Raw genomic sequence first — 20,642 nt, forward strand, 5'->3', positions numbered from 1 at the left:
AGAGAGGGAGACGACGTGTGTGTAACAGAGAGAGTGAGAGAGGGAGACGACGTTTGTGTAACAGAGAGAGTGAGAGAGGGAGACGACGTTTGTGTAACAGAGAGAGTGAGAGAGGGAGACGACGCGTGTCTAACAGAGAGAGTGAGAGAGGGAGACGACGCGTGTGTAACAGACAGAGTGAGAGAGGGAGACGACGTGTGTGTAACAGAGAGAGTGAGAGAGGGAGACGACGTGTGTGTAACAGAGAGACTGAGAGAGGGAGACGACGTGTGTGTAACAGAGAGAGTGAGAGAGGGAGACGACGTGTGTGTAACAGAGATAGTGAGAGAGGGAGACGACGTGTGTTTAACAGACAGAGTGAGAGAGGGAGACGACGTGTGTGTAACAGAGAGAGTGAGAGAGGGAGACAACATGTTTGTAACAGAGAGAGTGAGAGAGGGAGACAATGAGGGGCGACGAGAGTGAGTCAGACAGAGAGGGAGACAACGAGGGGCGACGAGAGTGAGTCAGACGGAGAGACCGACAGCCGTCTGTGTGAGCACGTCTGTCTCTGCTCCGTTCCCCCTTTCCTCTCACCCGCAGCTCTTTCAGGCAGAAGGTGATCTCCGAGGGCTCGTTGACGGAGAAGTGGTCGAACTCCTGGGCGGTGAGGGCCAGCTCTGTCAGAACGGTCTTCCTCAGATCTGCGGGGGTGCGGGGTCGGGAGAGAAAGCAGGCGCCACGTCAGAGAACGGCGACGCGGAGCTGTTGCCCGCGAGCGGCCCTCGCCCCGAGCAAAGGGTGACCCCCGTCCCGAAGGCGCGCGCGCCCTCGCTCACCGGAGCTGGGCTCTGTGTAGTTCCGCAGCAGCGCCCTCCGCGCGTCCACCTCCAGCGTTACCTCCTCCTGGTTGACCGGGAAGTGGACTGCCGTCTCCGTCAGCAGCCTGCGAGCGAGAGAGTGAGGTGTGCGTCAGAGCGGCCCTCTTACCCAGCCCCCCCGTCTCCTTCCCTCCTCCGACCCCCCCCCCCCCTCCACCCCCGTCGTATCAGACCGTAACCCTGACACCCCTGCGCAGGTGACTTTGGCGCCCCCCGATCCTTTACGTGATATCGGATGCTCTGGGCTCCGCGCAGCCCTGGTCGTGACGCCATCGAGGCTGCCTGGGATTGGCAGGAGAGACCCGAAGCCAGCGAGGCCGCCAGGTTCGGCGGAAGGGTCACTGGTCGTCAAGGCACACGACTCTGAGAACCTCCTTCTCCCGATAGCCATGAAACCCAGAAAGAAAACCACAGCAGCATGATCGTCACCTCCCTTTCCCCCCCTCCCCACCAAATCCCTCCTCCCAGCGCAAGAAAAAACGGAGCAGGCACATCGACCCCCGAATCTCGCTCGCCCCCCCCCCCCCATGCGGAAGACGAGGAAGATCGGGCAGAAAACACGCAGAGCATTTGAAACTGTAAGACTGGGAAAAAAAGAGTCTATAGTCCCAGTCCACATCCAAACGCAGAAAAAGCTGGGTAACCTTCTCCGGCCAGACAGAAGCCGATCTCCGTAAGGTCTCCAAGACGCCTGGAACTAACCTGCCGGCCGATTTTCTCACCGGACAGTTACCGAAGAGATCTGACCCAGTTTGCGAGGCACACCAAGTACTGATTTAATTTAGTGTGTTGTTGTTTTTTAACCTGCTCTTCCTAATTGATTTTTAATGTTTAGAAAACTCTCACGGCTTTGGAAAGCACCTTCACTTTACGGGCCTCCTGAGGGAGGCTGTCGGCCGGAAACCACAAGAGATAGGAGCAGAATTCGGCCATCTGGGATCGAGTCTGCTCCGCCATTTAATCACGGCTGATCATTTTTTCCCCTATCTCCCCCTCGACCCCAGTTTTAGCGTCGAAACATAGAAAACCTACAGCACAATGCAGGCCCTTCGGCCCACAGAGCTGTGTCGAACACATCCCCACCTTAGAGATCACTCGGCTTACCCATAGCCCTCTAGTTTTCTCAGCTCCATGTACCTGTCCAAAAGTCTCTTAAAAGACCCTGTCATTAGGAGGTAGTGACCATAATACGATAAGTTTTAATCTACAATTTGAGAGGAAGAAGGGAAACTCGGAAGTGTCAGTATTACAGTTGAACAAAGGGAACTATGGTGCTGTGAGGGAGGAGCCGGCCAAAGTTGACTGGAACAATATCCTAGCAGGGATGACAGTGGAACAGCGATGGTAAGTGTTTCTGGGAATAATGCGGAAGGTGCAGGGTCAGTTCGTTCCAAAGAGGAAGAAAGATCCTAAGGGGAGTCAGGGGAGGCCGTGGCTGACAAGGGAAGTATAACATAGCAAAGACGAGCGGCAAGCCGGAGGATTGGAAACTTTTAAAGAGCAACAGAAGGCAACTAAAAAGGCAATACGCGGAGAGAAAATGAGGTACGAAGGTAAACTAGCCAAGAATATAAAGGGGGATAGTAAAAGCTTCTTTCGGTAGGTGAAGAGGAAAAAGTTAGTTAAGACCAAAGTTGGGCCCTTGAAGACAGAAGCGGGTGAATTTATTACGGGGAACAAGGAAATGGCAGACGAGTTGATCAAGTACGTTGGATCTGTCTTCACTAGGGAAGACACAAACAATCTCCCAGATGTAATAGTGGCCAAAGGACCTCGGGTAATGGATGAAATGAAGGAAATTTATATTAGGCAGGAAATGCTGTTGGGTCTGAAGGCTGGTAAGTCCCCGGGACCTGATGGTCTGCATCCCAGGGTACTTAAGGAGGTGGCTCTAGAAATCGTGGACGCAGTGGTGATCATTTTCCAATGTCCTATAGATTCAGGATCAGTTCCTGAGGACTGGAGGGTAGCTAATGTTGTCCCACTTTTTAAGAAAGAAGGGAGAGAGAAAACAGGAAATTATAGACCAGTTAGCCTGACCTCAAAGTTGTACCGAACTTGGCCCTACCTTAGAAATTACTAGGCTTACCCATAGCCCTCTATTTTTCTAAGCTCCACGTACCTGTCCAAAAGTCTCTTAAAAGACGCTATCGTATCCGCCTCCACCACTGTTGTTGGCAGCCCATTCCACACACTCTCTGCATAAAGAAAACCTACCGCTGACATCTCCTCTGTACCTGCTCCCCAACACCTTAAAACTGTGCCCTCTCGTGCTGGCCAGTTCAGCCCTGGGAAAAAGTCTCTGACTATCCACACAATCAGTACCTCTCATCATCTTGTCCACCTCGATCAGGTCACCTCTCATCCTCCATTGCTCCAAGGAGAAAAGGCTGAGGTCACTCAACCTATTCTCATAAGGCATGCTCCCCAATCCAGACAACATCCTTGTAAATCTCCTCTGCACCCTTTCTATGGTTTCCACATCCTTCCTGTAGTGAGGTGACCAGAACTGAGCCCAGTACTCCAAGTGGGGTCTGACCAGGGTCCTATATAGCTGCAACATTACCTCTCGGCTCCTAAACTCAATCCCATGATTGATGAAGGCCAATGCACCGTATGCTTCTTAACCACAGAGTCAACCTGCAAAGCTGCTTTGAGTGTCCGATGGACTCGGACCCCAAGATCCCTCTGATCCTCCACACTGACAAGAGTCTTACCATTTAGAACATAGAACAGTACAGCACAGTACAGGCCCTTCGGCCCACAACGTTGTGCCGACCCTCAAACCCCACCTCCCATATAAGCCCCCACCTTAGATTCCTCCATATACCTGTCTAGTAGTCTCTTAAACTTCACTAGTGTATCTGTCTCCACCACTGACTCAGGCAGTGCATTCCTCGCACCAACCACTCTCTGAGTAAAAACCTTCCTCTAATATCCCCCTTGAACTTCCCACCCCTTACCTTAAAGCCATGTCCTCTTGTATTGAGCAGTGGTGCCCTGGGGAAGAGGCGCTGGCTATCCACTCTATCTATTCCTCTTATTATCTTGAAATACCGAACAAATCAGGCCACTGTCAATACTACCGCAGTACCAGAAAACTGTGCATTGGTTCCTGACGGTTATCGACAGAGGAATTCACACAGAGTACGCCGTTGTGTTCTTTTGACTGACTGTGAATGAACTCAATTAGCGCAGGCGCCCTGTACCGATAATGCTCTGCCTCCCTTCAATGCTTTCGACGACGGCACCCTCCAAATCTTCCTTTTCATTGGAACATTCAAGGTGATTGACGTTACCTTCAAACTATTCGTAGTTGCTGACTTGTTGAATTAGTGAAATCATTTCATTTTCACTCCCGGTCGTTCCTGGCATCACCAAGCCCGAATATTTGAAACTGCGGTGAGCAAAGTTGTCTTACTACTGACTTCTCACCAACTATCAGTGACAAAAATCACTGCATTTTGAACACAAATACCTGTAACTGAGACTTTTTCAAAACTGTTTGCTCTGAGCACAGTTCAGAGCACGCTCTGATGATCACACAAATACAAGCAACGCTCGTTGGAACCTGTTTGGCGGCAGTCTCCTGACCCGATTAAGCGGCACAGCATCCCGAATAAGCGAAGAGAATCCCAGCTACTTTCTCCATTAGTTTTTGTTCTTTTAAGAGTTGTCCCAAATAAACCGACGGCCAAGTTAACTGGAATTCACTGTGTATAAAATAGCAGGACCCTGGGAGTGGGTGACAGACTGAGATCTGATCCAGGGGTTCAGGAAGTTTATATATAGAATAACAGATCCCCGGGAGTGGGTTACAGACTGGGATCTGATTCAGGGGTTCGGGAAGTTTATATATAGAACAACAGATCCCCGGGAGTGGGTTACAGACTGAGATCTGATCCAGGGGTTCAAGGGGGTTTATATATAGAATAACAGATCCCCGGGAGTGGGTTACAGACTGAGATCTGATCCAGGGGTTCGAGGGGGTTTATATATAGAATAACAGATCCAAACCCCCCAACCCCTGGATTAGATCCCAGTCTGTAACCCACTCCCGGGGATCTGTTATTCTATATATAAACCCCCTTGAACCCCTGGATCAGATCTCAGTCTGTAGGGGATCTGTTATTCTATATATAAACCCCCTCGAACCCCTGGATCAGATCTCAGTCTGTAGGGGATCTGTTATCCTATATATAAACCCACCACCCACCACCCCGCCCCCATTCCGAAGTCCAAAGACGGGCTGGTGGCCCCGGGGTTAGGTCCGGGCGAAACTGGCGCTTTTGGGGGCCAAACGACCGCGAGGCAACGTTCCTCCCTGCCTCCCGGGCGGGGGGGGGGGACCCCGGATTTTAAGGCAATCTGGGTCCGACGCCAACCCCCCACCACCACCCCCGCCTCACCTGGGCTGGGCGCAGAGGCTGTTCTCGCAGTCCTGCTCAGAGTACATGGCTTGCAGCGTCTCGCAGTCCATCAGGCAGAGGTTGTGGGTCCTGGTGATCCCTGCGGGGCAGGGGGGAGAGGTCAGGGGGCAGAGAGAGAGGTCAGGGGGCAGGGAGAGGGGGGGGAGGAGGGGGTTACGGGCACAGAGACCAGGCATATACGTTAACAGGCGCGCACAGCTCCCTCCAGCACACACACACAAGCATAGCTCCCTCGCTCTGTCTCTCTCGCACATGCCCCGCACCCTCGCACGCCCCCGTCACGCTCTCCCTCCCACGCACACCGCTGGCTCACCATGTCGGCACAGGAACTGGACCAGCAGCCGGTCCCCGCTCTTGTCCAGGACCAGCTTGCACAGCTCGACCACCCTCTCCACCGACGCCGAGGACTTGAAGACAGACAGCATCGACTGGGGAAGAGGAGACAGCCCGTTACCGTCTGTCCGCGTCTGGGTGTCTCTCCATCTCCGCCCCTGCAGTACGCGTCTGTCCGTCTCCGCGCCTGCAGTACGCGTCTGTCCGTCTCCGCGCCTGCAGTACGCGTCTGTCCGTCTCCGCGCCTGCAGTACGCGTCTGTCCGTCTCCGCGCCTGCAGTACGCGTCTGTCCGTCTCCCCGTCTGCAGTACGCGTCTGTCCGTCTCCGCACCTGCAGTACGCGTCTGTCCGTCTCCGCACCTGCAGTACGCGTCTGTCCGTCTCCGCACCTGCAGTACGCGTCTGTCCCTCTCCGCGTCTGCAGTACGCGTCTGTCCGTCTCCGCACCTGCAGTACGCGTCTGTCCCTCTCTGCGTCTGCAGTACGCGTCTGTCCGTCTCCGCGTCTGCAGTACGCGTCTGTCCGTCTCCGCGTCTGCAGTACGCGTCTGTCCGTCTCCGCGTCTGCAGTACGCGCCTGTCCGTCTCCGCATCTGCCGTACGCGTCTGTCCGTCTCTGTGTCTGTGTGACCGTGTGTCTGTGTGACCATGTACGTCTCTCTGTGTGTCTGTGTGACCATGTGTGTGTCTCTGTGTGACCGTGTGTGTTTCTCTGTGTGTCTGTGTGACTGTGTTTGTGTTCTCTGTGTCTGTGTGACCGTGTGTGTGTCCCGGTGTCTGTGTGTCGCGTGTGTGTGTGTGTGTGTGTGTCTGTGTGTCTGTGTGTGTGTGTGTGTGCGTCTGTGTGTCTGTGTGTGTGTGTGTTCTGCGTCTGTGTGACTGTCTGTGTGTGTCTGTGTGTGTGTGTGTGTGTGTGTGTGTGTGTGTGTGCGTCTGTGTGTCTGTGTGTGTGTGTGTGTTGTGTCTGTGTGACTGTCTCTGTGTGTCGCGTGTGTGTGTGTGTGTGTGTGTGTGTGTGTCTGTGTGTCTGTGTGTGTGTGTGTTCTGCGTCTGTGTGACTGTCTGTGTGTTCTGCGTCTGTGTGACTGTCTGTGTGTGTGTGTGTGTGTGTGTGTGTGTGTGCGTCTGTGTGTCTGTGTGTGTGTGTGTTCTGCGTCTGTGTGACTGTCTCTGTCAGTGTGTGTTCTGCGTCTGTGTGACTGTCTCTGTCAGTGTGTCTGTGTGTGTGTGTGTTCTGCATCTGTGTGACTGTCTCTGTCAGTGTGTGTTCTGCGTCTGTGTGTGTTCTGTGTCTGTGTGACTGTCTCTGTCAGTGTGTGTGTGTGTGTGTGTGTGTGTTCTCAAGCAGCTGGTGAAAGGGGTTAGGAACATTCGATCCCATCTACATGGGTTTCAGTGAGGTGTCTATCTGAAAGTGCGTGCAAATGTTTTCCTGTCCTTTCCTACGTGTGTCCCTCACCTCTCTTCCCCACCCCCTCCCTCCCTCCGAATCTTCCCTCTTCATTTTCTTCTACATCTGCGCCAACCAGCCCTCGACCTCAGGAGGAAATGTTCACACGGCCTGAAACACCAGGGGTGCAGAGGAACTGGGAAGTACTCACTCCCAGAAGATTAATCCACAGGTCGAGTCTCTGGTGAAGACGGCAGATCGAAAGTTGACATTTATTTCAAGGGGAATAGAATATAAAGGCGGGGAGATAACGCTGAGCCTTTGTAAGACACCAGGCAGGCCGCACTTGGAGTATGGCCAACAGTTTTGGGCCCTGTATCTCTCAGAAAGGGTGTGTTGTTATTGGAGAGAGCCCAGAGGAGGTTCACGAGGATGATTCCAGGAATGACGGGGTTAACAAATGAGGAGCGTTTGGCAGCTTTGGGGTGTACTGACTGGAATTTTCGAAGAATGCGTTGGGATCTCACTGAAACCTACCAAATGTTGAGAGGACTAGATAGGACCTATAGGCACTTGGAGAATCGTGGTCTGATCAGGGACAGTCAGCATGGCTTTGTGAAGGGCAGATCGTGTCTAACAAGCCTGATAGAGTTCCTTGAGGAGGTGACCAGGCATATAGATGAGGGTAGTGCAGTGGATGTGATCTATATGGATTTTAGTAAGGCATTTGACAAGGCTCCACACGGTAGGCTTATTCAGGAAGTCAGAAGGCATGGGATGCAGGGAAGTTTGGCCAGGTGGATTCAGAATTGGCTTGTCTGCAGAAGACAGAGGGTCGTGGTGGAGGGAGTACATTTGGATTGGAGGGTTGTGACTAGTGGTGTCCCACAAGGATCTGTTCTGGGACCTCTACTTTTCGTGATTTTTATTAAAGACCTGGATGTGGGGGTAGAAGGGAGGGTTGGCAAGTTTGCAGACGACACAAAGGTTGGTGGTGTTGTAGATAGTGTAGAGGATTGTCAAAGATTGCAGAGAGACATTGATAGGATGCAGAAGTGGGCTGAGAAGTGGCAGATGGAGTTCAACCCGGAGAAGTGTGAGGTGGTACACTGTGGAAGGACAAACTCCAAGGCAGAGTACAAAGTAAATGGCAGGATACTTGGTAGTGTGGAAGAGCAGAGGGATCTCGGGGTACATGTCCACAGATCCCTGAAAGTTGCCTCACAGGTGGATAGGGTAGTTAAGAAATCTTATGGGGTGTTAGCTTTCATAAGTCGAGTGATAGAGTTTAAGAGTCGCGGGGTAATGATGCAGCTCTATAAAACTCTGGTTAGGCCGCACATGGAGTACTGTGTCCAGTTCTGGTCGCCTCACTATAGGAAGGATGTGGAAGCATTGGAAAGGATACAGAGGAGATTTACCAGGATGCTGCCTGGTTTAGAGAGTATGCATTATGATCAGAGATTAAGGGAGCTAGGGCTTTACTCTTTGGAGAGGAGGAGGATGAGAGGAGACATGATAGAGGTATACAAGATAATAAGAGGAATAGATAGAGTGGACAGCCAGCGCCTCTTCCCCAGGGCACCACTGCTCAATACAAGAGGACATGGCTTTAAGGTAAGGGGTGGGAAGTTCAAGGGGGATATTAGAGGAAGGTTTTTTACTCAGAGAGTGGTTGGTGCGTGGAATGCACTGCCTGAGTCAGTGGTGGAGGCAGATATACTAGTGAAGTTTAAGAGACTACTAGACAGGTATATGGAGGAATTTAAGGTGGGGGCTTATATGGGAGGCAGGATTTGAGGGTCAGCACAACATTGTGGGCCGAAGGACCTGTACTGTGCTGTACTATTCTATGTTCTGCGTTAAAAGGGAACTCCCCTCACCTTCATGACGAGCTTGCGGGCGCCCCGGCAGCTGCCCTCCTCGTACTTCTGGAAGAAGAGCGGGCCGAGCAGGAAGGAGGCGTAGGCCGAGCGCGAGGGGTTGACGGTCCGCAGGGCGAGCTGTGGGAGGGGGGAGGGGGGGAGAGACCCATCAGCGTTGGTTCCCCAAGCTCCCCCCCCCCCCCGCCTTCCACCCACCCACACACCCCGCCCAAACACCTCCGGGTCACGTCCCTTCCAGTCCGAGGGTCCGTATACCCACAACGGGACTGCGGGGAGCGGGCGGGGGGGAGGTGCCAGTAAACCGGCCCAGATCCAATTCGGCCCATCGAGTCCGCTCCGTCATTTCATCACAGCTCATCCGTTCCCCGTCTCAGCCCCCCCCCCCCAATCTCCTGCCCTGTCCCCGTGCCCGTGTCCCTTCCTGCCCCGACCGGTCAGGAATCTGTCGACCTCTGCCTTCAATATACCCGAAGAGCTGGCCTGCACAGTTACCTGTGGCAATGAATTCCACAGATTCAACACTCTCCAGCTAAATCCACTCTGTCTAGACATTTCAATGTTCGATAGGTTTTAAGAAGACCCCCCCACCCAATTCTTCAAACGCTCGGATGTGGAGAGGATGTTTCCTGTAGTGGGGGAGTCTAGGACCAGAGGACACAGATAGAGTGGATGTGGAGAGGATGTTTCCTATGGTGGGGGGAGTCTAGGACCAGAGGACACAGATAGAGTGGATGTGGAGAGGATGTTTCCTGTAGTGGGGGAGTCTCGGACCAGAGGACACAGATAGAGTGGATGTGGAGAGGATGTTTCCTGTAGTGGGGGAGTCTAGGACCAGAGGACACAGATAGAGTGGATGTGGAGAGGATGTTTCCTGTAGTGGGGGAGTCTGGGATCAGAGGACACAGATAGAGTGGATATGGAGAGGATGTTTCCTGTGGGGGAGTCTAGGACCAGAGGACACAGATAGAGTGGATGTAGAGAGGATGTTTCCTGTAGTGGGGGAGTCTAGGACCAAAGGACACAGATAGAGTGGATGTGGAGAGGATGTTTCCTCTGGTGGGGGAGTCTAGGACCAGAGGACACAGATAGAGTGGATGTGGAGAGGATGTTTCCTGTAGTGGGGGAGTCTCAGACCAGAGGACACAGATAGAGTGGATGTGGAGAGGATGTTTCCTATAGTGGGGGAGTCTCAGACCAGAGGACACAGCCTCAGAATAGAGGGACGTCCATTTAGACTGGAGATGTGGAGGAATTTCTTTATCCAGAGATTGGTGAATCTGTGGAATTCGACTCCACGGGCCGCTGCTCGGGCCGAAGGTGACATGTTTCCTCTCAAAACACGCCAACACTTCGTATCATCTGCAAACTTAACAGCCGACCCACCTAGGTTGTCACCCCGTGGGACCAAGTGAGACGTAGATCAGTGGGGCGGGGGGTTAACCCGGCCAAACGCGATTGAACATTTCCAGGAGAAGAAAGGCCACTCACCCCCTCAGGGAAAGCCTCAAGATAGCACTCATCGCCAACCCTGGCCAAGGCATGAATCGCCCTCGCGAGTACTGTGAAGAAAGAGGGTCGGCCGTGAGACATCGGAGCAGAACTAGGCCATTCACCGTTCCCCCATGGTCGATTGACTATCCCTCTCGACCCGACTAATGAAGCTATCAATCTCCGCTGTAAACGCACCGAGCAGGGGTTTGGAAGTGGTCAGGGGTTAGGGATGGGGTCACGGGGTCAGGGGATCTGGGGTTGCGGGGGGGGGGGTTGTTTAAGTTAGGGTTAAGGGATCAGAAAACGGTTCAAAAGCCAGTTCCGGGGATCAGCAGGTCCGTTGAGGGGTCAGGGGTCAGCCCAAAGGGCAAAAGGTCAATTCAGGGGTCAGTACACGGACCAGAGGTCAGAAGAAGGGTCAGGACAAGGGCCATGGGTCAGGGGAGGGGTTCAAAAGGTCACTCCTGGGGTCAGGAGGGATGTTGGAGGGGAAGTTCGGGGTCGACGGAGGGTCAGGGGTCGGCAAAGAGGTGGGTCAGACGGCTGGGGGGGGATAGTGCAATGGTCAGGGGTCAGGGGTTATCGAGAGGGATGGGGAGGGGTCAGGGGTCAGCGAGAGGGGTTGAGAGCGGGGTTAGGGGGTGAGAAAGGTTAGCACTGCGGGGAAGGGGGGGTGGCCAGGCCGGCTGTCAGGAGTGGCGAGGGGCACCGGGTCAAGGGCCGCCGCTGCTCACCGGTCACATTGCCCCCGGTCACCACGCACCGCATCCCCGGGCCCGGACCCGCCGCAGCCACCGCCACCGCCGCTTCCGCCCCGCTCCGCATCACTTCCGCCCCGCATCAGCCATCCCTTCCGCCCCCGACCAGCCACGGGCAGGCGGCAGGCGTTTCCGCCCCGCTGCCGACGTCAGATCCGGGATGTAGCGGCGGCTCCCACCTCATCCTCCCTCCCCACACGGATGACGTCGAGGCTCCGCCTGCCTTAAAGCGGCAATTTCTGAGGCGCACCCCGAAATGTCCTTAAAGCGGGGATGCACATGCCTCCCTTTCTGGAGTGGGGAGGAAAAAAAGAGGAAGGGGAGTGGGTGGAGGGGAAGAGAGTGAGGGAGAAGGAGGGGGAGATAGGGGGAGGTGGAGGTGGCTGGGGGAGGGTGATAAAAGGAAGGTAGGGAGTGGAGGAGGAGGGGGGTATGGAGTGGAAGGGAGGGGTAGGAAGCGGAGGGGAGAGGCAGAGGTAGGAGGGTAAGGGAGTGGAAGGGGAGAGGGAAAGGTAGGAGGAGACGGAGGGCAGTAATAGTGGGGAGATGGAGGGGGAGGTAAGGCTGGAAGAGAGGAGGACGAGGAGAGGGAGGAAGGGGGAGAGAGGGAGGAGGAAAGCGAGGACTTGGGGTGACAGTGGGGAAGGGTATGTGCAGGAAGTCAGAAAGGATGGGGCAGCGGGGGAATGGATGAAAGGGAGGGAGAGGAGGGGAGATGGGTGCGAGGGGGAGGAATTTAGTATCAGAAGCAGGAGGTGGTGAGGCCTCACTTGGAGTATCGTGAGCAGTTTTGGGCCTCTTTTCTTTGAAAGAATGTGCTGAACTTGGAGAGGGTTCTAGTGGAGGAGACTAGGACCAGAGGACACAGATAGAGTGGATGTGGAGAGGATGTTTCCTGTAGTGGAGGAGTCTCGGACCACAGGACACAGATAGAGTGGATGTGGAGAGGATGTTTCCTGTAGTGGGGGAGTCTCGGACCACAGGACACAGATAGAGTGGATGTGGAGAGGATGTTTCCTGTAGTGGGGGAGTCTCGGACCACAGGACACAGATAGAGTGGATGTGGAGAGGATGTTTCCTGTAGTGGGGGAGTCTAGGACCAGAGGACACAGATAGAGTGGATGTGGAGAGGATGTTTCCTGTAGTGGGGGAGTCTCGGACCAGAGGACACAGATAGAGTGGATGTGGAGAGGATGTTTCCTGTAGTGGGGGAGTCTCGGACCAGAGGACACAGATAGAGTGGATGTGGAGAGGATGTTTCCTGTAGTGGGGGAGTCTAGGACCAGAGGACACAGATAGAGTGGATGTGGAGAGGATGCTTCCTGTAGTGGGGGAGTCTCGGACCAGAGGACACAGATAGAGTGGATGTGGAGAGGATGTTTCCTGTAGTGGGGGAGTCTCGGACCAGAGGACACAGATAGAGTGGATGTGGAGAGGATGTTTCCTGTGGTGGGGGAGTCTAGGACCAGAGGACACAGATAGAGTGGATGTGGAGAGGATGTTTCCTCTGGTGGGGGAGTCTAGGACCAGAGGACACAGATAGAGTGGATGTGGAGAGGATGTTTCCTATAGTGGGGGAGTCTGGGACCAGAGGACACAGATAGAGTGGATGTGGAGAGGATGTTTCCTGTAGTGGGGGAGTCTCGGACCAGAGGACACAGATAGAGTGGATGTGGAGAGGATGTTTCCTGTAGTGGGGGAGTCTAGGACCAGAGGACACAGATAGAGTGGATGTGGAGAGGATGTTTCCTCTGGTGGGGGAGTCTAGGACCAGAGGACACAGATAGAGTGGATGTGGAGAGGATGTTTCCTATAGTGGGGGAGTCTGGGACCAGAGGACACAGAGTGGATGTGGAGAGGATGTTTCCTGTAGTGGGGGAGTCTCGGACCAGAGGACACAGATAGAGTGGATGTGGAGAGGATGTTTCCTGTAGTGGGGGAGTCTAGGACCAGAGGACACAGATAGAGTGGATGTGGAGAGGATGTTTCCTCTGGTGGGGGAGTCTCGGACCAGAGGACACACATAGAGTGGATGTGGAGAGGGTGTTTCCTGTAGTGGGGGAGTCTAGGACCAGAGGACACAGATAGAGTGGATGTGGAGAGGATGTTTCCTGTAGTGGGGGAGTCTCGGACCAGAGGACACAGATAGAGTGGATGTGGAGAGGATGTTTCCTGTAGTGGGGGAGTCTAGGACCAGAGGACACAGATAGAGTGGATGTGGAGAGGATGTTTCCTGTAGTGGGGGAGTCTCGGACCAGAGGACACAGATAGAGTGGATGTGGAGAGGATGTTTCCTATGGTGGGGGAGTCTCGGACCAGAGGACACAGCCTCAGTCCTTTGAGAATGGAGACGAGAAGGAAACTCATTCACCAGAGGGTGGTGAATCTGTGCAATTCTTTGCCACAGGTGGCTGCGGGAGTCGAGTCCATTGAGGGAGGAGGCTGACGGATTCCTGACTGGTCAGGGCATGGAGAGGTACGGGGAGGAGGCGGGAGATTGCTGACTGAGAGCGGAACTGGATGGGCCGTGATGAAACGGTGGAGCAGACCCAACGGGCCGAACGGCCTCGTTCTGGTCTGAAACTGCCCCACGTGAGGCCTCACCACTGCCCTCCTGAAGCCTCAACGTTACGTTCTTGCTGTTCTAATTCCGGCCAAGTATCCTGGGATTGTCTTTCCCTGGAGAGGCAGGGATGTGGGGTCAAAGCAACACTCGCGACGCGGCGGAAACGTCTGTCAGGGTTCCATTTAAAATAGGTGCAGGAGCAGGCCATTTGGCCCTTTGAGCCTACCCCACCATTCAGTACGATCATGGCTGATCATCCAGCTCAGAACCCTGTACCTGCCTTCTCTCCATACCCCCTGACCCCCGTAGCCACAAGGGCCATATCTAACTCCCTCTTAAATATAGCCAATGAACTGGCCTCAACTGTTTCCCGTGGCAGAGAATTCCACAGATTCACCACTCTCTGTGTGAAGAAGTTTTTCCTCATCTCGGTCCTAAAAGGCTTCCCCTCTATCCTCAAACTGTGACCCCTCGTTCTGGACTTCCCCAACATCGGGAACAATCTTCCTGCATCTAGCCTGTCCAATCCCTTTAGGATTTTATACGTTTCAATCAGATCCCCCCTCAATCTTCTAAATTCCAACGAGTACAAGCCCAGTTCATCCAGTCTTTCTTCATATGAAAGTCCTGCCATCCCAGGAATCAATCTGGTGAACCTTCTTTGTACTCCCTCGATGGCAAGAATGTCTTTCCTCAGATTAGGGGACCAAAACTGCACACAATACTCCAGGTGTGGTCTCACCAAGGCCCTGTACAACTGCAGTAGTACCTCCCTGCTCCTGTACTCGAATCCTCTCGCTATAAATGCCAGCATACCATTCGCCTTTTTCTCCGCCTGCTGTACCTGCATGCCCACTTTCAATGACTGGTGTATAATGACACCCAGGTCTCGTTGCACCTCCCCTTTTCCTAATCGGCCACCATTCAGATAATAATCTGTTTTCCTATTTTTGCCACCAAAGTGGATAACTTCACATTTATCCACATTAAATTGCATCTGCCATGAATTTGCCCACTCACCCAACCTATCCAAGTCACTCTGCATCCTCTTAGCATCCTCCTCACAGCTAACACTGCCGCCCAGCTTCGTGTCATCCGCAAACTTGGAGGCGCTGCATTTAATTCCCTCATCCAAGTCATTAATATATATTGTAAACAACTGGGGTCCCAGCACTGAGCCTTGCGGTACCCCACTAGTCCGGCCCGAAACGTCGACCGCTCGTTTCCACGGCTGCTGCCCGACCTGCCGGGTTCCTCCAGCGCTCTGCGAGCGGTTCAGCGCGGGCGTCCTTCAACCCGCCGGTCAGGAGCCGCCCCGGAGCCTGGTGGGACGGTCTCTCCCGACGGGAGAGGAGAGCCGAGAGCAGGGAGCGTCCCGGGGGGGGGGGGGGCGGGGTGGGTGGTGGATGAAGGGCAGGGCCGTCCAGAATGAAGATCAGGTTTAAAATCATGCATATGAATTAATCTAATCTCTACGAGTACACGGTGAGGAGTTCGTCAATGTGCTTCAATATAATGCATCTGGTATTATTACACAATTTTTTCTTTTGTTTTATAATATGTACTTTCTTGGACTCTGTACTCTCCTCTGTACAAATTAATAGAAATATTGAAAAAGAAAGAAAGAAACTCACCAGTATATAGAAACATAGAAAACCCCCAGAACAATACAGGCCCTTCAGCCTAATCTGTCCCTACCTTAGAAATTCGTAGGCTTACCCGTAGCCCTCGATTTTTCTATGCTCCGTGTACCTGTCCAAAGGTCTCTTAAAGGACCCTGTGGGAATTGGTTGTTGACTTCAGAAGGAGTAGCGGACCGCACGACCCAATTTACATCGGTGGTGCGCACAGGTCAAAAGCTTTAAGTTCCTCGGGGTCAATATCACAAATGACCTGACTTGGCCCAACCAAGCAGAATTCACGGCCAAGAAGGCCCACCAGCGCCTTTACTTCCTGAGAAAGCTAAAGAAATTTGGCCTGTCCCCTAAAACCCTCACTAATTTTTATAGATGCACTGTAGAAAGCATTCTTCTCGGGTGCACCACAACCTGGTATGGAAGTTGTCCTGTCCAAGACCGGAAGAAGCTGCAGAAGATCGTGAACACGGCCCGGCACATCACACAAACCAATCTTCCGTCCGTGGGCTCACTTCACACCACACACTGTCGGAGCAGTGCTGTCAGGATAATCAAGGACACGACCCACCCAGCCAACACACTTTCCGTCCCCCTTCCCTCCGGGAGAAGGCTCAGGAGCTTGAAGACTCGTACGGTCAGATTTGGGAACAGCTTCTTTCCAACTGTGATAAGACTGCTGAACAGATCCCGACCCGGATCTGGGCCGTACCCTCCGAATATCCGGACCCGCCTCTTGGTTTTTCTGCACGACCTTACTTCCCATTTTTCTATTTTCTATTTATGATTTATAATTTAAATCTTTAATATTTACTAACGATTTGTCACCCCGGGAGCGGGGAGAGCAGAATCAAATATCGCTGTGATGATTGTATGTTCTAGTATCAATTATTTGGCGACAATAAAGTACAAAGTATAAAGTTTCCACCTCCACCACCGTTGCCGGCAGCCCATTCCACGCACTCACCACTCTCTGCGTAAAAAACTTACCCCTGACATCTCCTCTGTACCTACTCCCCAGCACCTTAAACCTGTGCCCCCTCGTGGCGGCCATTTCAGCCCTGGGGGAAAAGCCTCTGACTATCCACACCATCAATGCCTTCTCCTGAAGAAGAGAACATAGAACGTAGAATAGTACAGCACAGTACAGGCCCTTCGGCCCACAATGTTCTGCCAACCCTCAGACCCTGCCTCCCATATAAGCCCCCACCTTAAATTCCTCCACATACCTGTCTTAAACTTCACTAGTGTATCTGCCTCCACCACTGACTCAGGCAGTGTATTCCACGTACCAACCACTCTCTGAGTAAAAACCTTCCTCTAATATCCCCCTTGAACTTCCTACCCCTTACCTTAAAGCCATGTCCTCTTGTATTGAGCAGTGGTGCCCTGGAGAAGAGGCGCTGGCTGTCCACTCTATCTATTCCTCTTATTATCTTGTACACCTCTATCATGTCTCCTCTCATCCTCCTTCTCTCCAAAGAGTAAAGCCCTAGCTCCCTTAATCTCTGATCATAATGCATACTTTCTAAACCAGGCAGCATCCTGGTAAATCTCCTCTGTACCCTTTCCAATGCTTCCACATCCTTCCTTTCGTGAGGTGACCAGAACTGGACACAGGACTCCAAGTGTGGCCTAACCAGAGTTTTATAGAGCTGCATCGTTACATCGCGACTCTTAAACTCTATCCCTCAACTTATGAAAGCTAACACCCCATAAGCTTTCTTAACTACCCTATCCACCTGTGAGGCAGAAGGCGGAAACTAAGTTATGAAGAAATTACTTTTGCAGTGTGAACTGTTCGGGGGTTATTTTTGCCGGGGGGAAAACTGGGAATAACTGTTTCGTCAGAGCGGGCCCTGTTCTTTTCGTCGCCCTTCAGCCGAGACTCGTAAACACAGTCCCTTCAGCCGCACGCAGCACGCCATCCGTGTGTTCGAGGCACTGATCCTGCAACGGGGCAGCGGGCGCTGCACCATCCACACAAACCGGGATTCGGGTTGACGCCGAGGAAACTGGGGTGGGGGGGGGGAGGGAGAAGTGGTTTCATATGAAAATAGAAAAAGAAATCAGGTCAAAGGTCCATTTATTGTCCAGGCACACAACTCTGAAACTCGTCTTCTCCAGATAGTCACAGACCCAACAAAGGGCATGCAGAATGCAGATGATACTAAGATCGGTGGAGTTGTGGATAATGAAGTAGATTTTCAAAGCTTGCAGAGAGATTTAGGCCAGTTAGAAGAGTGGGCTGAAAGATGGCAGATAGAGTTTAATGCTGATAAATGTGAGGTGTTACATTTTGGTAGGACTAATCAAAGTAGGACATTCATGGTAAATGGTGGGGCATTGAAGAATGCAGTAGAACATAGGGATCTAGGAATGATGGTGCATAGTTCCCTGAAGGTGGAATCTCATGTGGATAGGGTGGTGAAGAAAGCTTTTGGTTTGCTGGCCTTTTTCAATCAGAGCATTGAGTATAGGAGTTGGGATGTAATGTTGCAATTGTACAAGGCATTGGTGAGGCCAAATTTGGAGTATTGTGTACAGTTCTGGTCACCGAATTATAGGAAAGATGTCAATAAAATTGAGAGAGTACAGAGGAGATTTACTAAAATGTTGCCTGGGTTTCATCTCCTAAGTTACAGAGAAAGGTTGAACAAGTTGGGTCTTTATTCTTTGGAGCGTAGAAGGTTGAGGGGGGACTTGATAGAGTTGTTTAAAATTACGAGGGGGATAGATAGAGTTGACGTGGATAGGCTTTTTCCATTGAGAGTGGGGGAGATTCAAACAAGAGGACATGAGTTGAGAGTTAGAGGGCAAAAGTTTAGGGGTAACACGAGGGGGAATTTCTTTACTCAGAGAGTGGTGGCTGTGTGGAACGAGAAGTGGTCGAGGCAGGTTCGATGTTGTCGTTTAAAGTTAAATTGGATGGATATATGGACAGGAAAGGAATGGAGGGTTATGGGCTGAGTGCAGGTCGGTGGGACGAGGTGAGAGTAAGAGTTCGGCACGGACCAGAAGGGCCGAGATGGCCTGTTTCCGTGCTGTAATTGTTATATGGTGACAGATGCTTGTAGCTTTCCTTAGGCAGCGAGAGCTGTCGGTGTCCTCGGGCCGGGAACTGTGTCCCGACGATCTTCTGCGCGCTGGAGATGACTGGCTGAACTTCTTTCCTGTCAGCTGCCGTACAACTGAGGTACCGCACGGTACGTTAAGGTGCTGACTATGGTGCGTCTGTTCAGGTAGATTCCCTGATGACTCCGTTGTAGCCGGGTGTGTAAAGGGGGGACAGGAGAATGAACACAAGGCCCTGTTGGAGCACATCTCAGTGATAATCACCCTCTCTCCCTCCACTCCCCCCTTCCCTCCCACTCTCACTCCATCCCTCTCCCCTCTCTCCCTTCCTCCCACCTCTCCCTCACTTTCCCCCTCTCCCACCTCTCTCCCTCCCTCACCTCCTCCCTCTTCCCTCTTAGTTAGGAAAAGGGGAAGTACAACGAGATCGAGGTGTTCTTGTACATCAGTCACTGAAAGCAAGCATGCAAGTACAGCAGGCAGTGAAGAAAGCTAATGGCATGCTGGCCTTCATAACAAGGGGAATTGAGTATAAGAGCAAAGAGGTCCTTCTGCAGCTGTACAGGGCCCTGGTGAGACCACACCTGGAGTACTGTGTGCAGTTTTGGTCTCCAAATTTGAGGAAGGACATTCTTGCTATTGAGGGAGTGCAGCGTAGGTTGTCGAGGTTAATTCCCGGGATGGCGGGACTGTCATATGTCGAAAGATTGGAGCGACTGGGCTTGTATACTCTGGAATTTAGGAGGCTGAGAGGGGATCTGATTGAAACATATAAGATTATTAAGGGATTGGACACGCTGGAGGCAGGAAACATGTTCCCACTGATGGGTGAGTCCAGAACCAGAGGCCACAGTTGAAGAATAAGGGGTCGGCCATTTAGAACGAAGTTGAGGAAAAACTTTTTCACCCAGAGAGTAGCGGATATGTGGAATGCTCTGTCCCAGAAGGCTGTGGAGGACAATTATTCTTGGATGCTCTCAAGGAAGAGTTTATCTAACTCTTAAAGATGGCGGAATCAAAGGTTATGAGGATAAGACAGGAACTGGATACTGATTGTGGATGATCAGCCATGATCACAGTGAATGGCGGTGCTGGCTTGAAGGGCCGAATGGCCTACTCCTGCGCCTATTTGTCTGTTGTTGGAAGATACCCTAAAGGTGAACCTCCAGGTTGAGTCGGTGGTGAAGCAGACTGATGCAACGTTGGCATTCATTTCCGATGGTACAGAATACAAGAGCAGGGATGTGATGTCCAGGCTCTATGTCTGTGTAAGTGGGAGGAGGAGAAGATGGCAGCGCTCGGTGAATGAATTATCTGTTACATCTGTCAAGTAGGGTGCCGGGCACAATCCTGATTTGATGGGGACGGACGTGAGAGCACGGAGGAACATCTGGAGAAACTTCTGCTGCCGCTGCTGCTGTGCGGTCTGGAATCTCCGGAGCTGAAGGCCCCGAAATCCTCGGCTTCGCGTGTTTCGGCGGCCGGGGAGAGGTCGGAGGCGCTCGGGAGGCTGTATCGGAGGGGCCGGTCGGAGGCTTGAAGTTTTCGGACAGACGGACTCGGTGTGGGCTGTGGTCGGCTGCTTCCAAGGCATCGGGAAGTTGACGGTGCCTGGAGGTTTATAGCAGGGAGTTTCTCCCTTTTGCCGCCTGCTATCGGGGACTCGGGAGACGATCGAGACTTGGAACTTTTTTTTTACCGTGCCCATGGTCTGCTCTTCATCAAATTACGGTATTGCTTTGCACTGTTGTAACTATATGTTATAATTATGTGGTTTCTGTCAGTGTTAGTCTTTGGTCTGTCCTGTTTTCTGTGATATCACTCTGGAGAAACATTATATCATTTCTTAATGCATGTATGCATTTCTAAATGACAATAAAAGAGGACTGAGTGTCCTCATAATCTAATAAGACACTCTTGGGACCACACTTGGGAGTATTGTGTGCAGTTTTGGGCTCCTTATTTTATAAAGGATATACTGATATTAGAGAGGGTTGAGAGAAGATTCACGAGGAGGATTCCAGGAATGAAAGGGTTACCGTATGAGGAATGTCTGGCAGCTCTTGGGCTGTGTTCCCTGGAGTTCAGCAGTTCAGGAGAATCCCCCCCGATCTCATAGAAATATTCTGAATGTTAAAAGGCCTGAGCAGATTAGATACGGCAAAGTTATTTCCCGTGGTAGGGGAGTCTAGGACAAGGGGGCACGACTTCAAGGTTGA

General features: G+C 52.4%; 1 protein-coding gene across 1 annotated transcript; it reads right to left on the bottom strand.

Annotated features, from left to right (window-relative positions):
• Positions 1 to 576: 576 nt before the first annotated feature.
• LOC140193798 (cell cycle checkpoint control protein RAD9A-like) lies at positions 577 to 11,206 on the bottom strand (the record flags this gene model as incomplete). The annotated part of the gene is made up of 7 exons (XM_072250967.1): positions 11,125 to 11,206; positions 10,388 to 10,458; positions 8,897 to 9,016; positions 5,604 to 5,718; positions 5,270 to 5,369; positions 819 to 925; positions 577 to 683 (listed from the first exon to the last, which is right to left on the bottom strand). Coding segments are annotated over exons 1-7 (654 nt in total), but the record flags the coding sequence as incomplete, so codon positions are not given.
• Between the last annotated feature and the right edge of the window lie 9,436 nt (positions 11,207 to 20,642).

This window comes from Mobula birostris, unplaced genomic scaffold (assembly GCF_030028105.1).
Source record: "Mobula birostris isolate sMobBir1 unplaced genomic scaffold, sMobBir1.hap1 scaffold_881, whole genome shotgun sequence".
NCBI classification, from domain to species: domain Eukaryota; kingdom Metazoa; phylum Chordata; class Chondrichthyes; order Myliobatiformes; family Myliobatidae; genus Mobula; species Mobula birostris.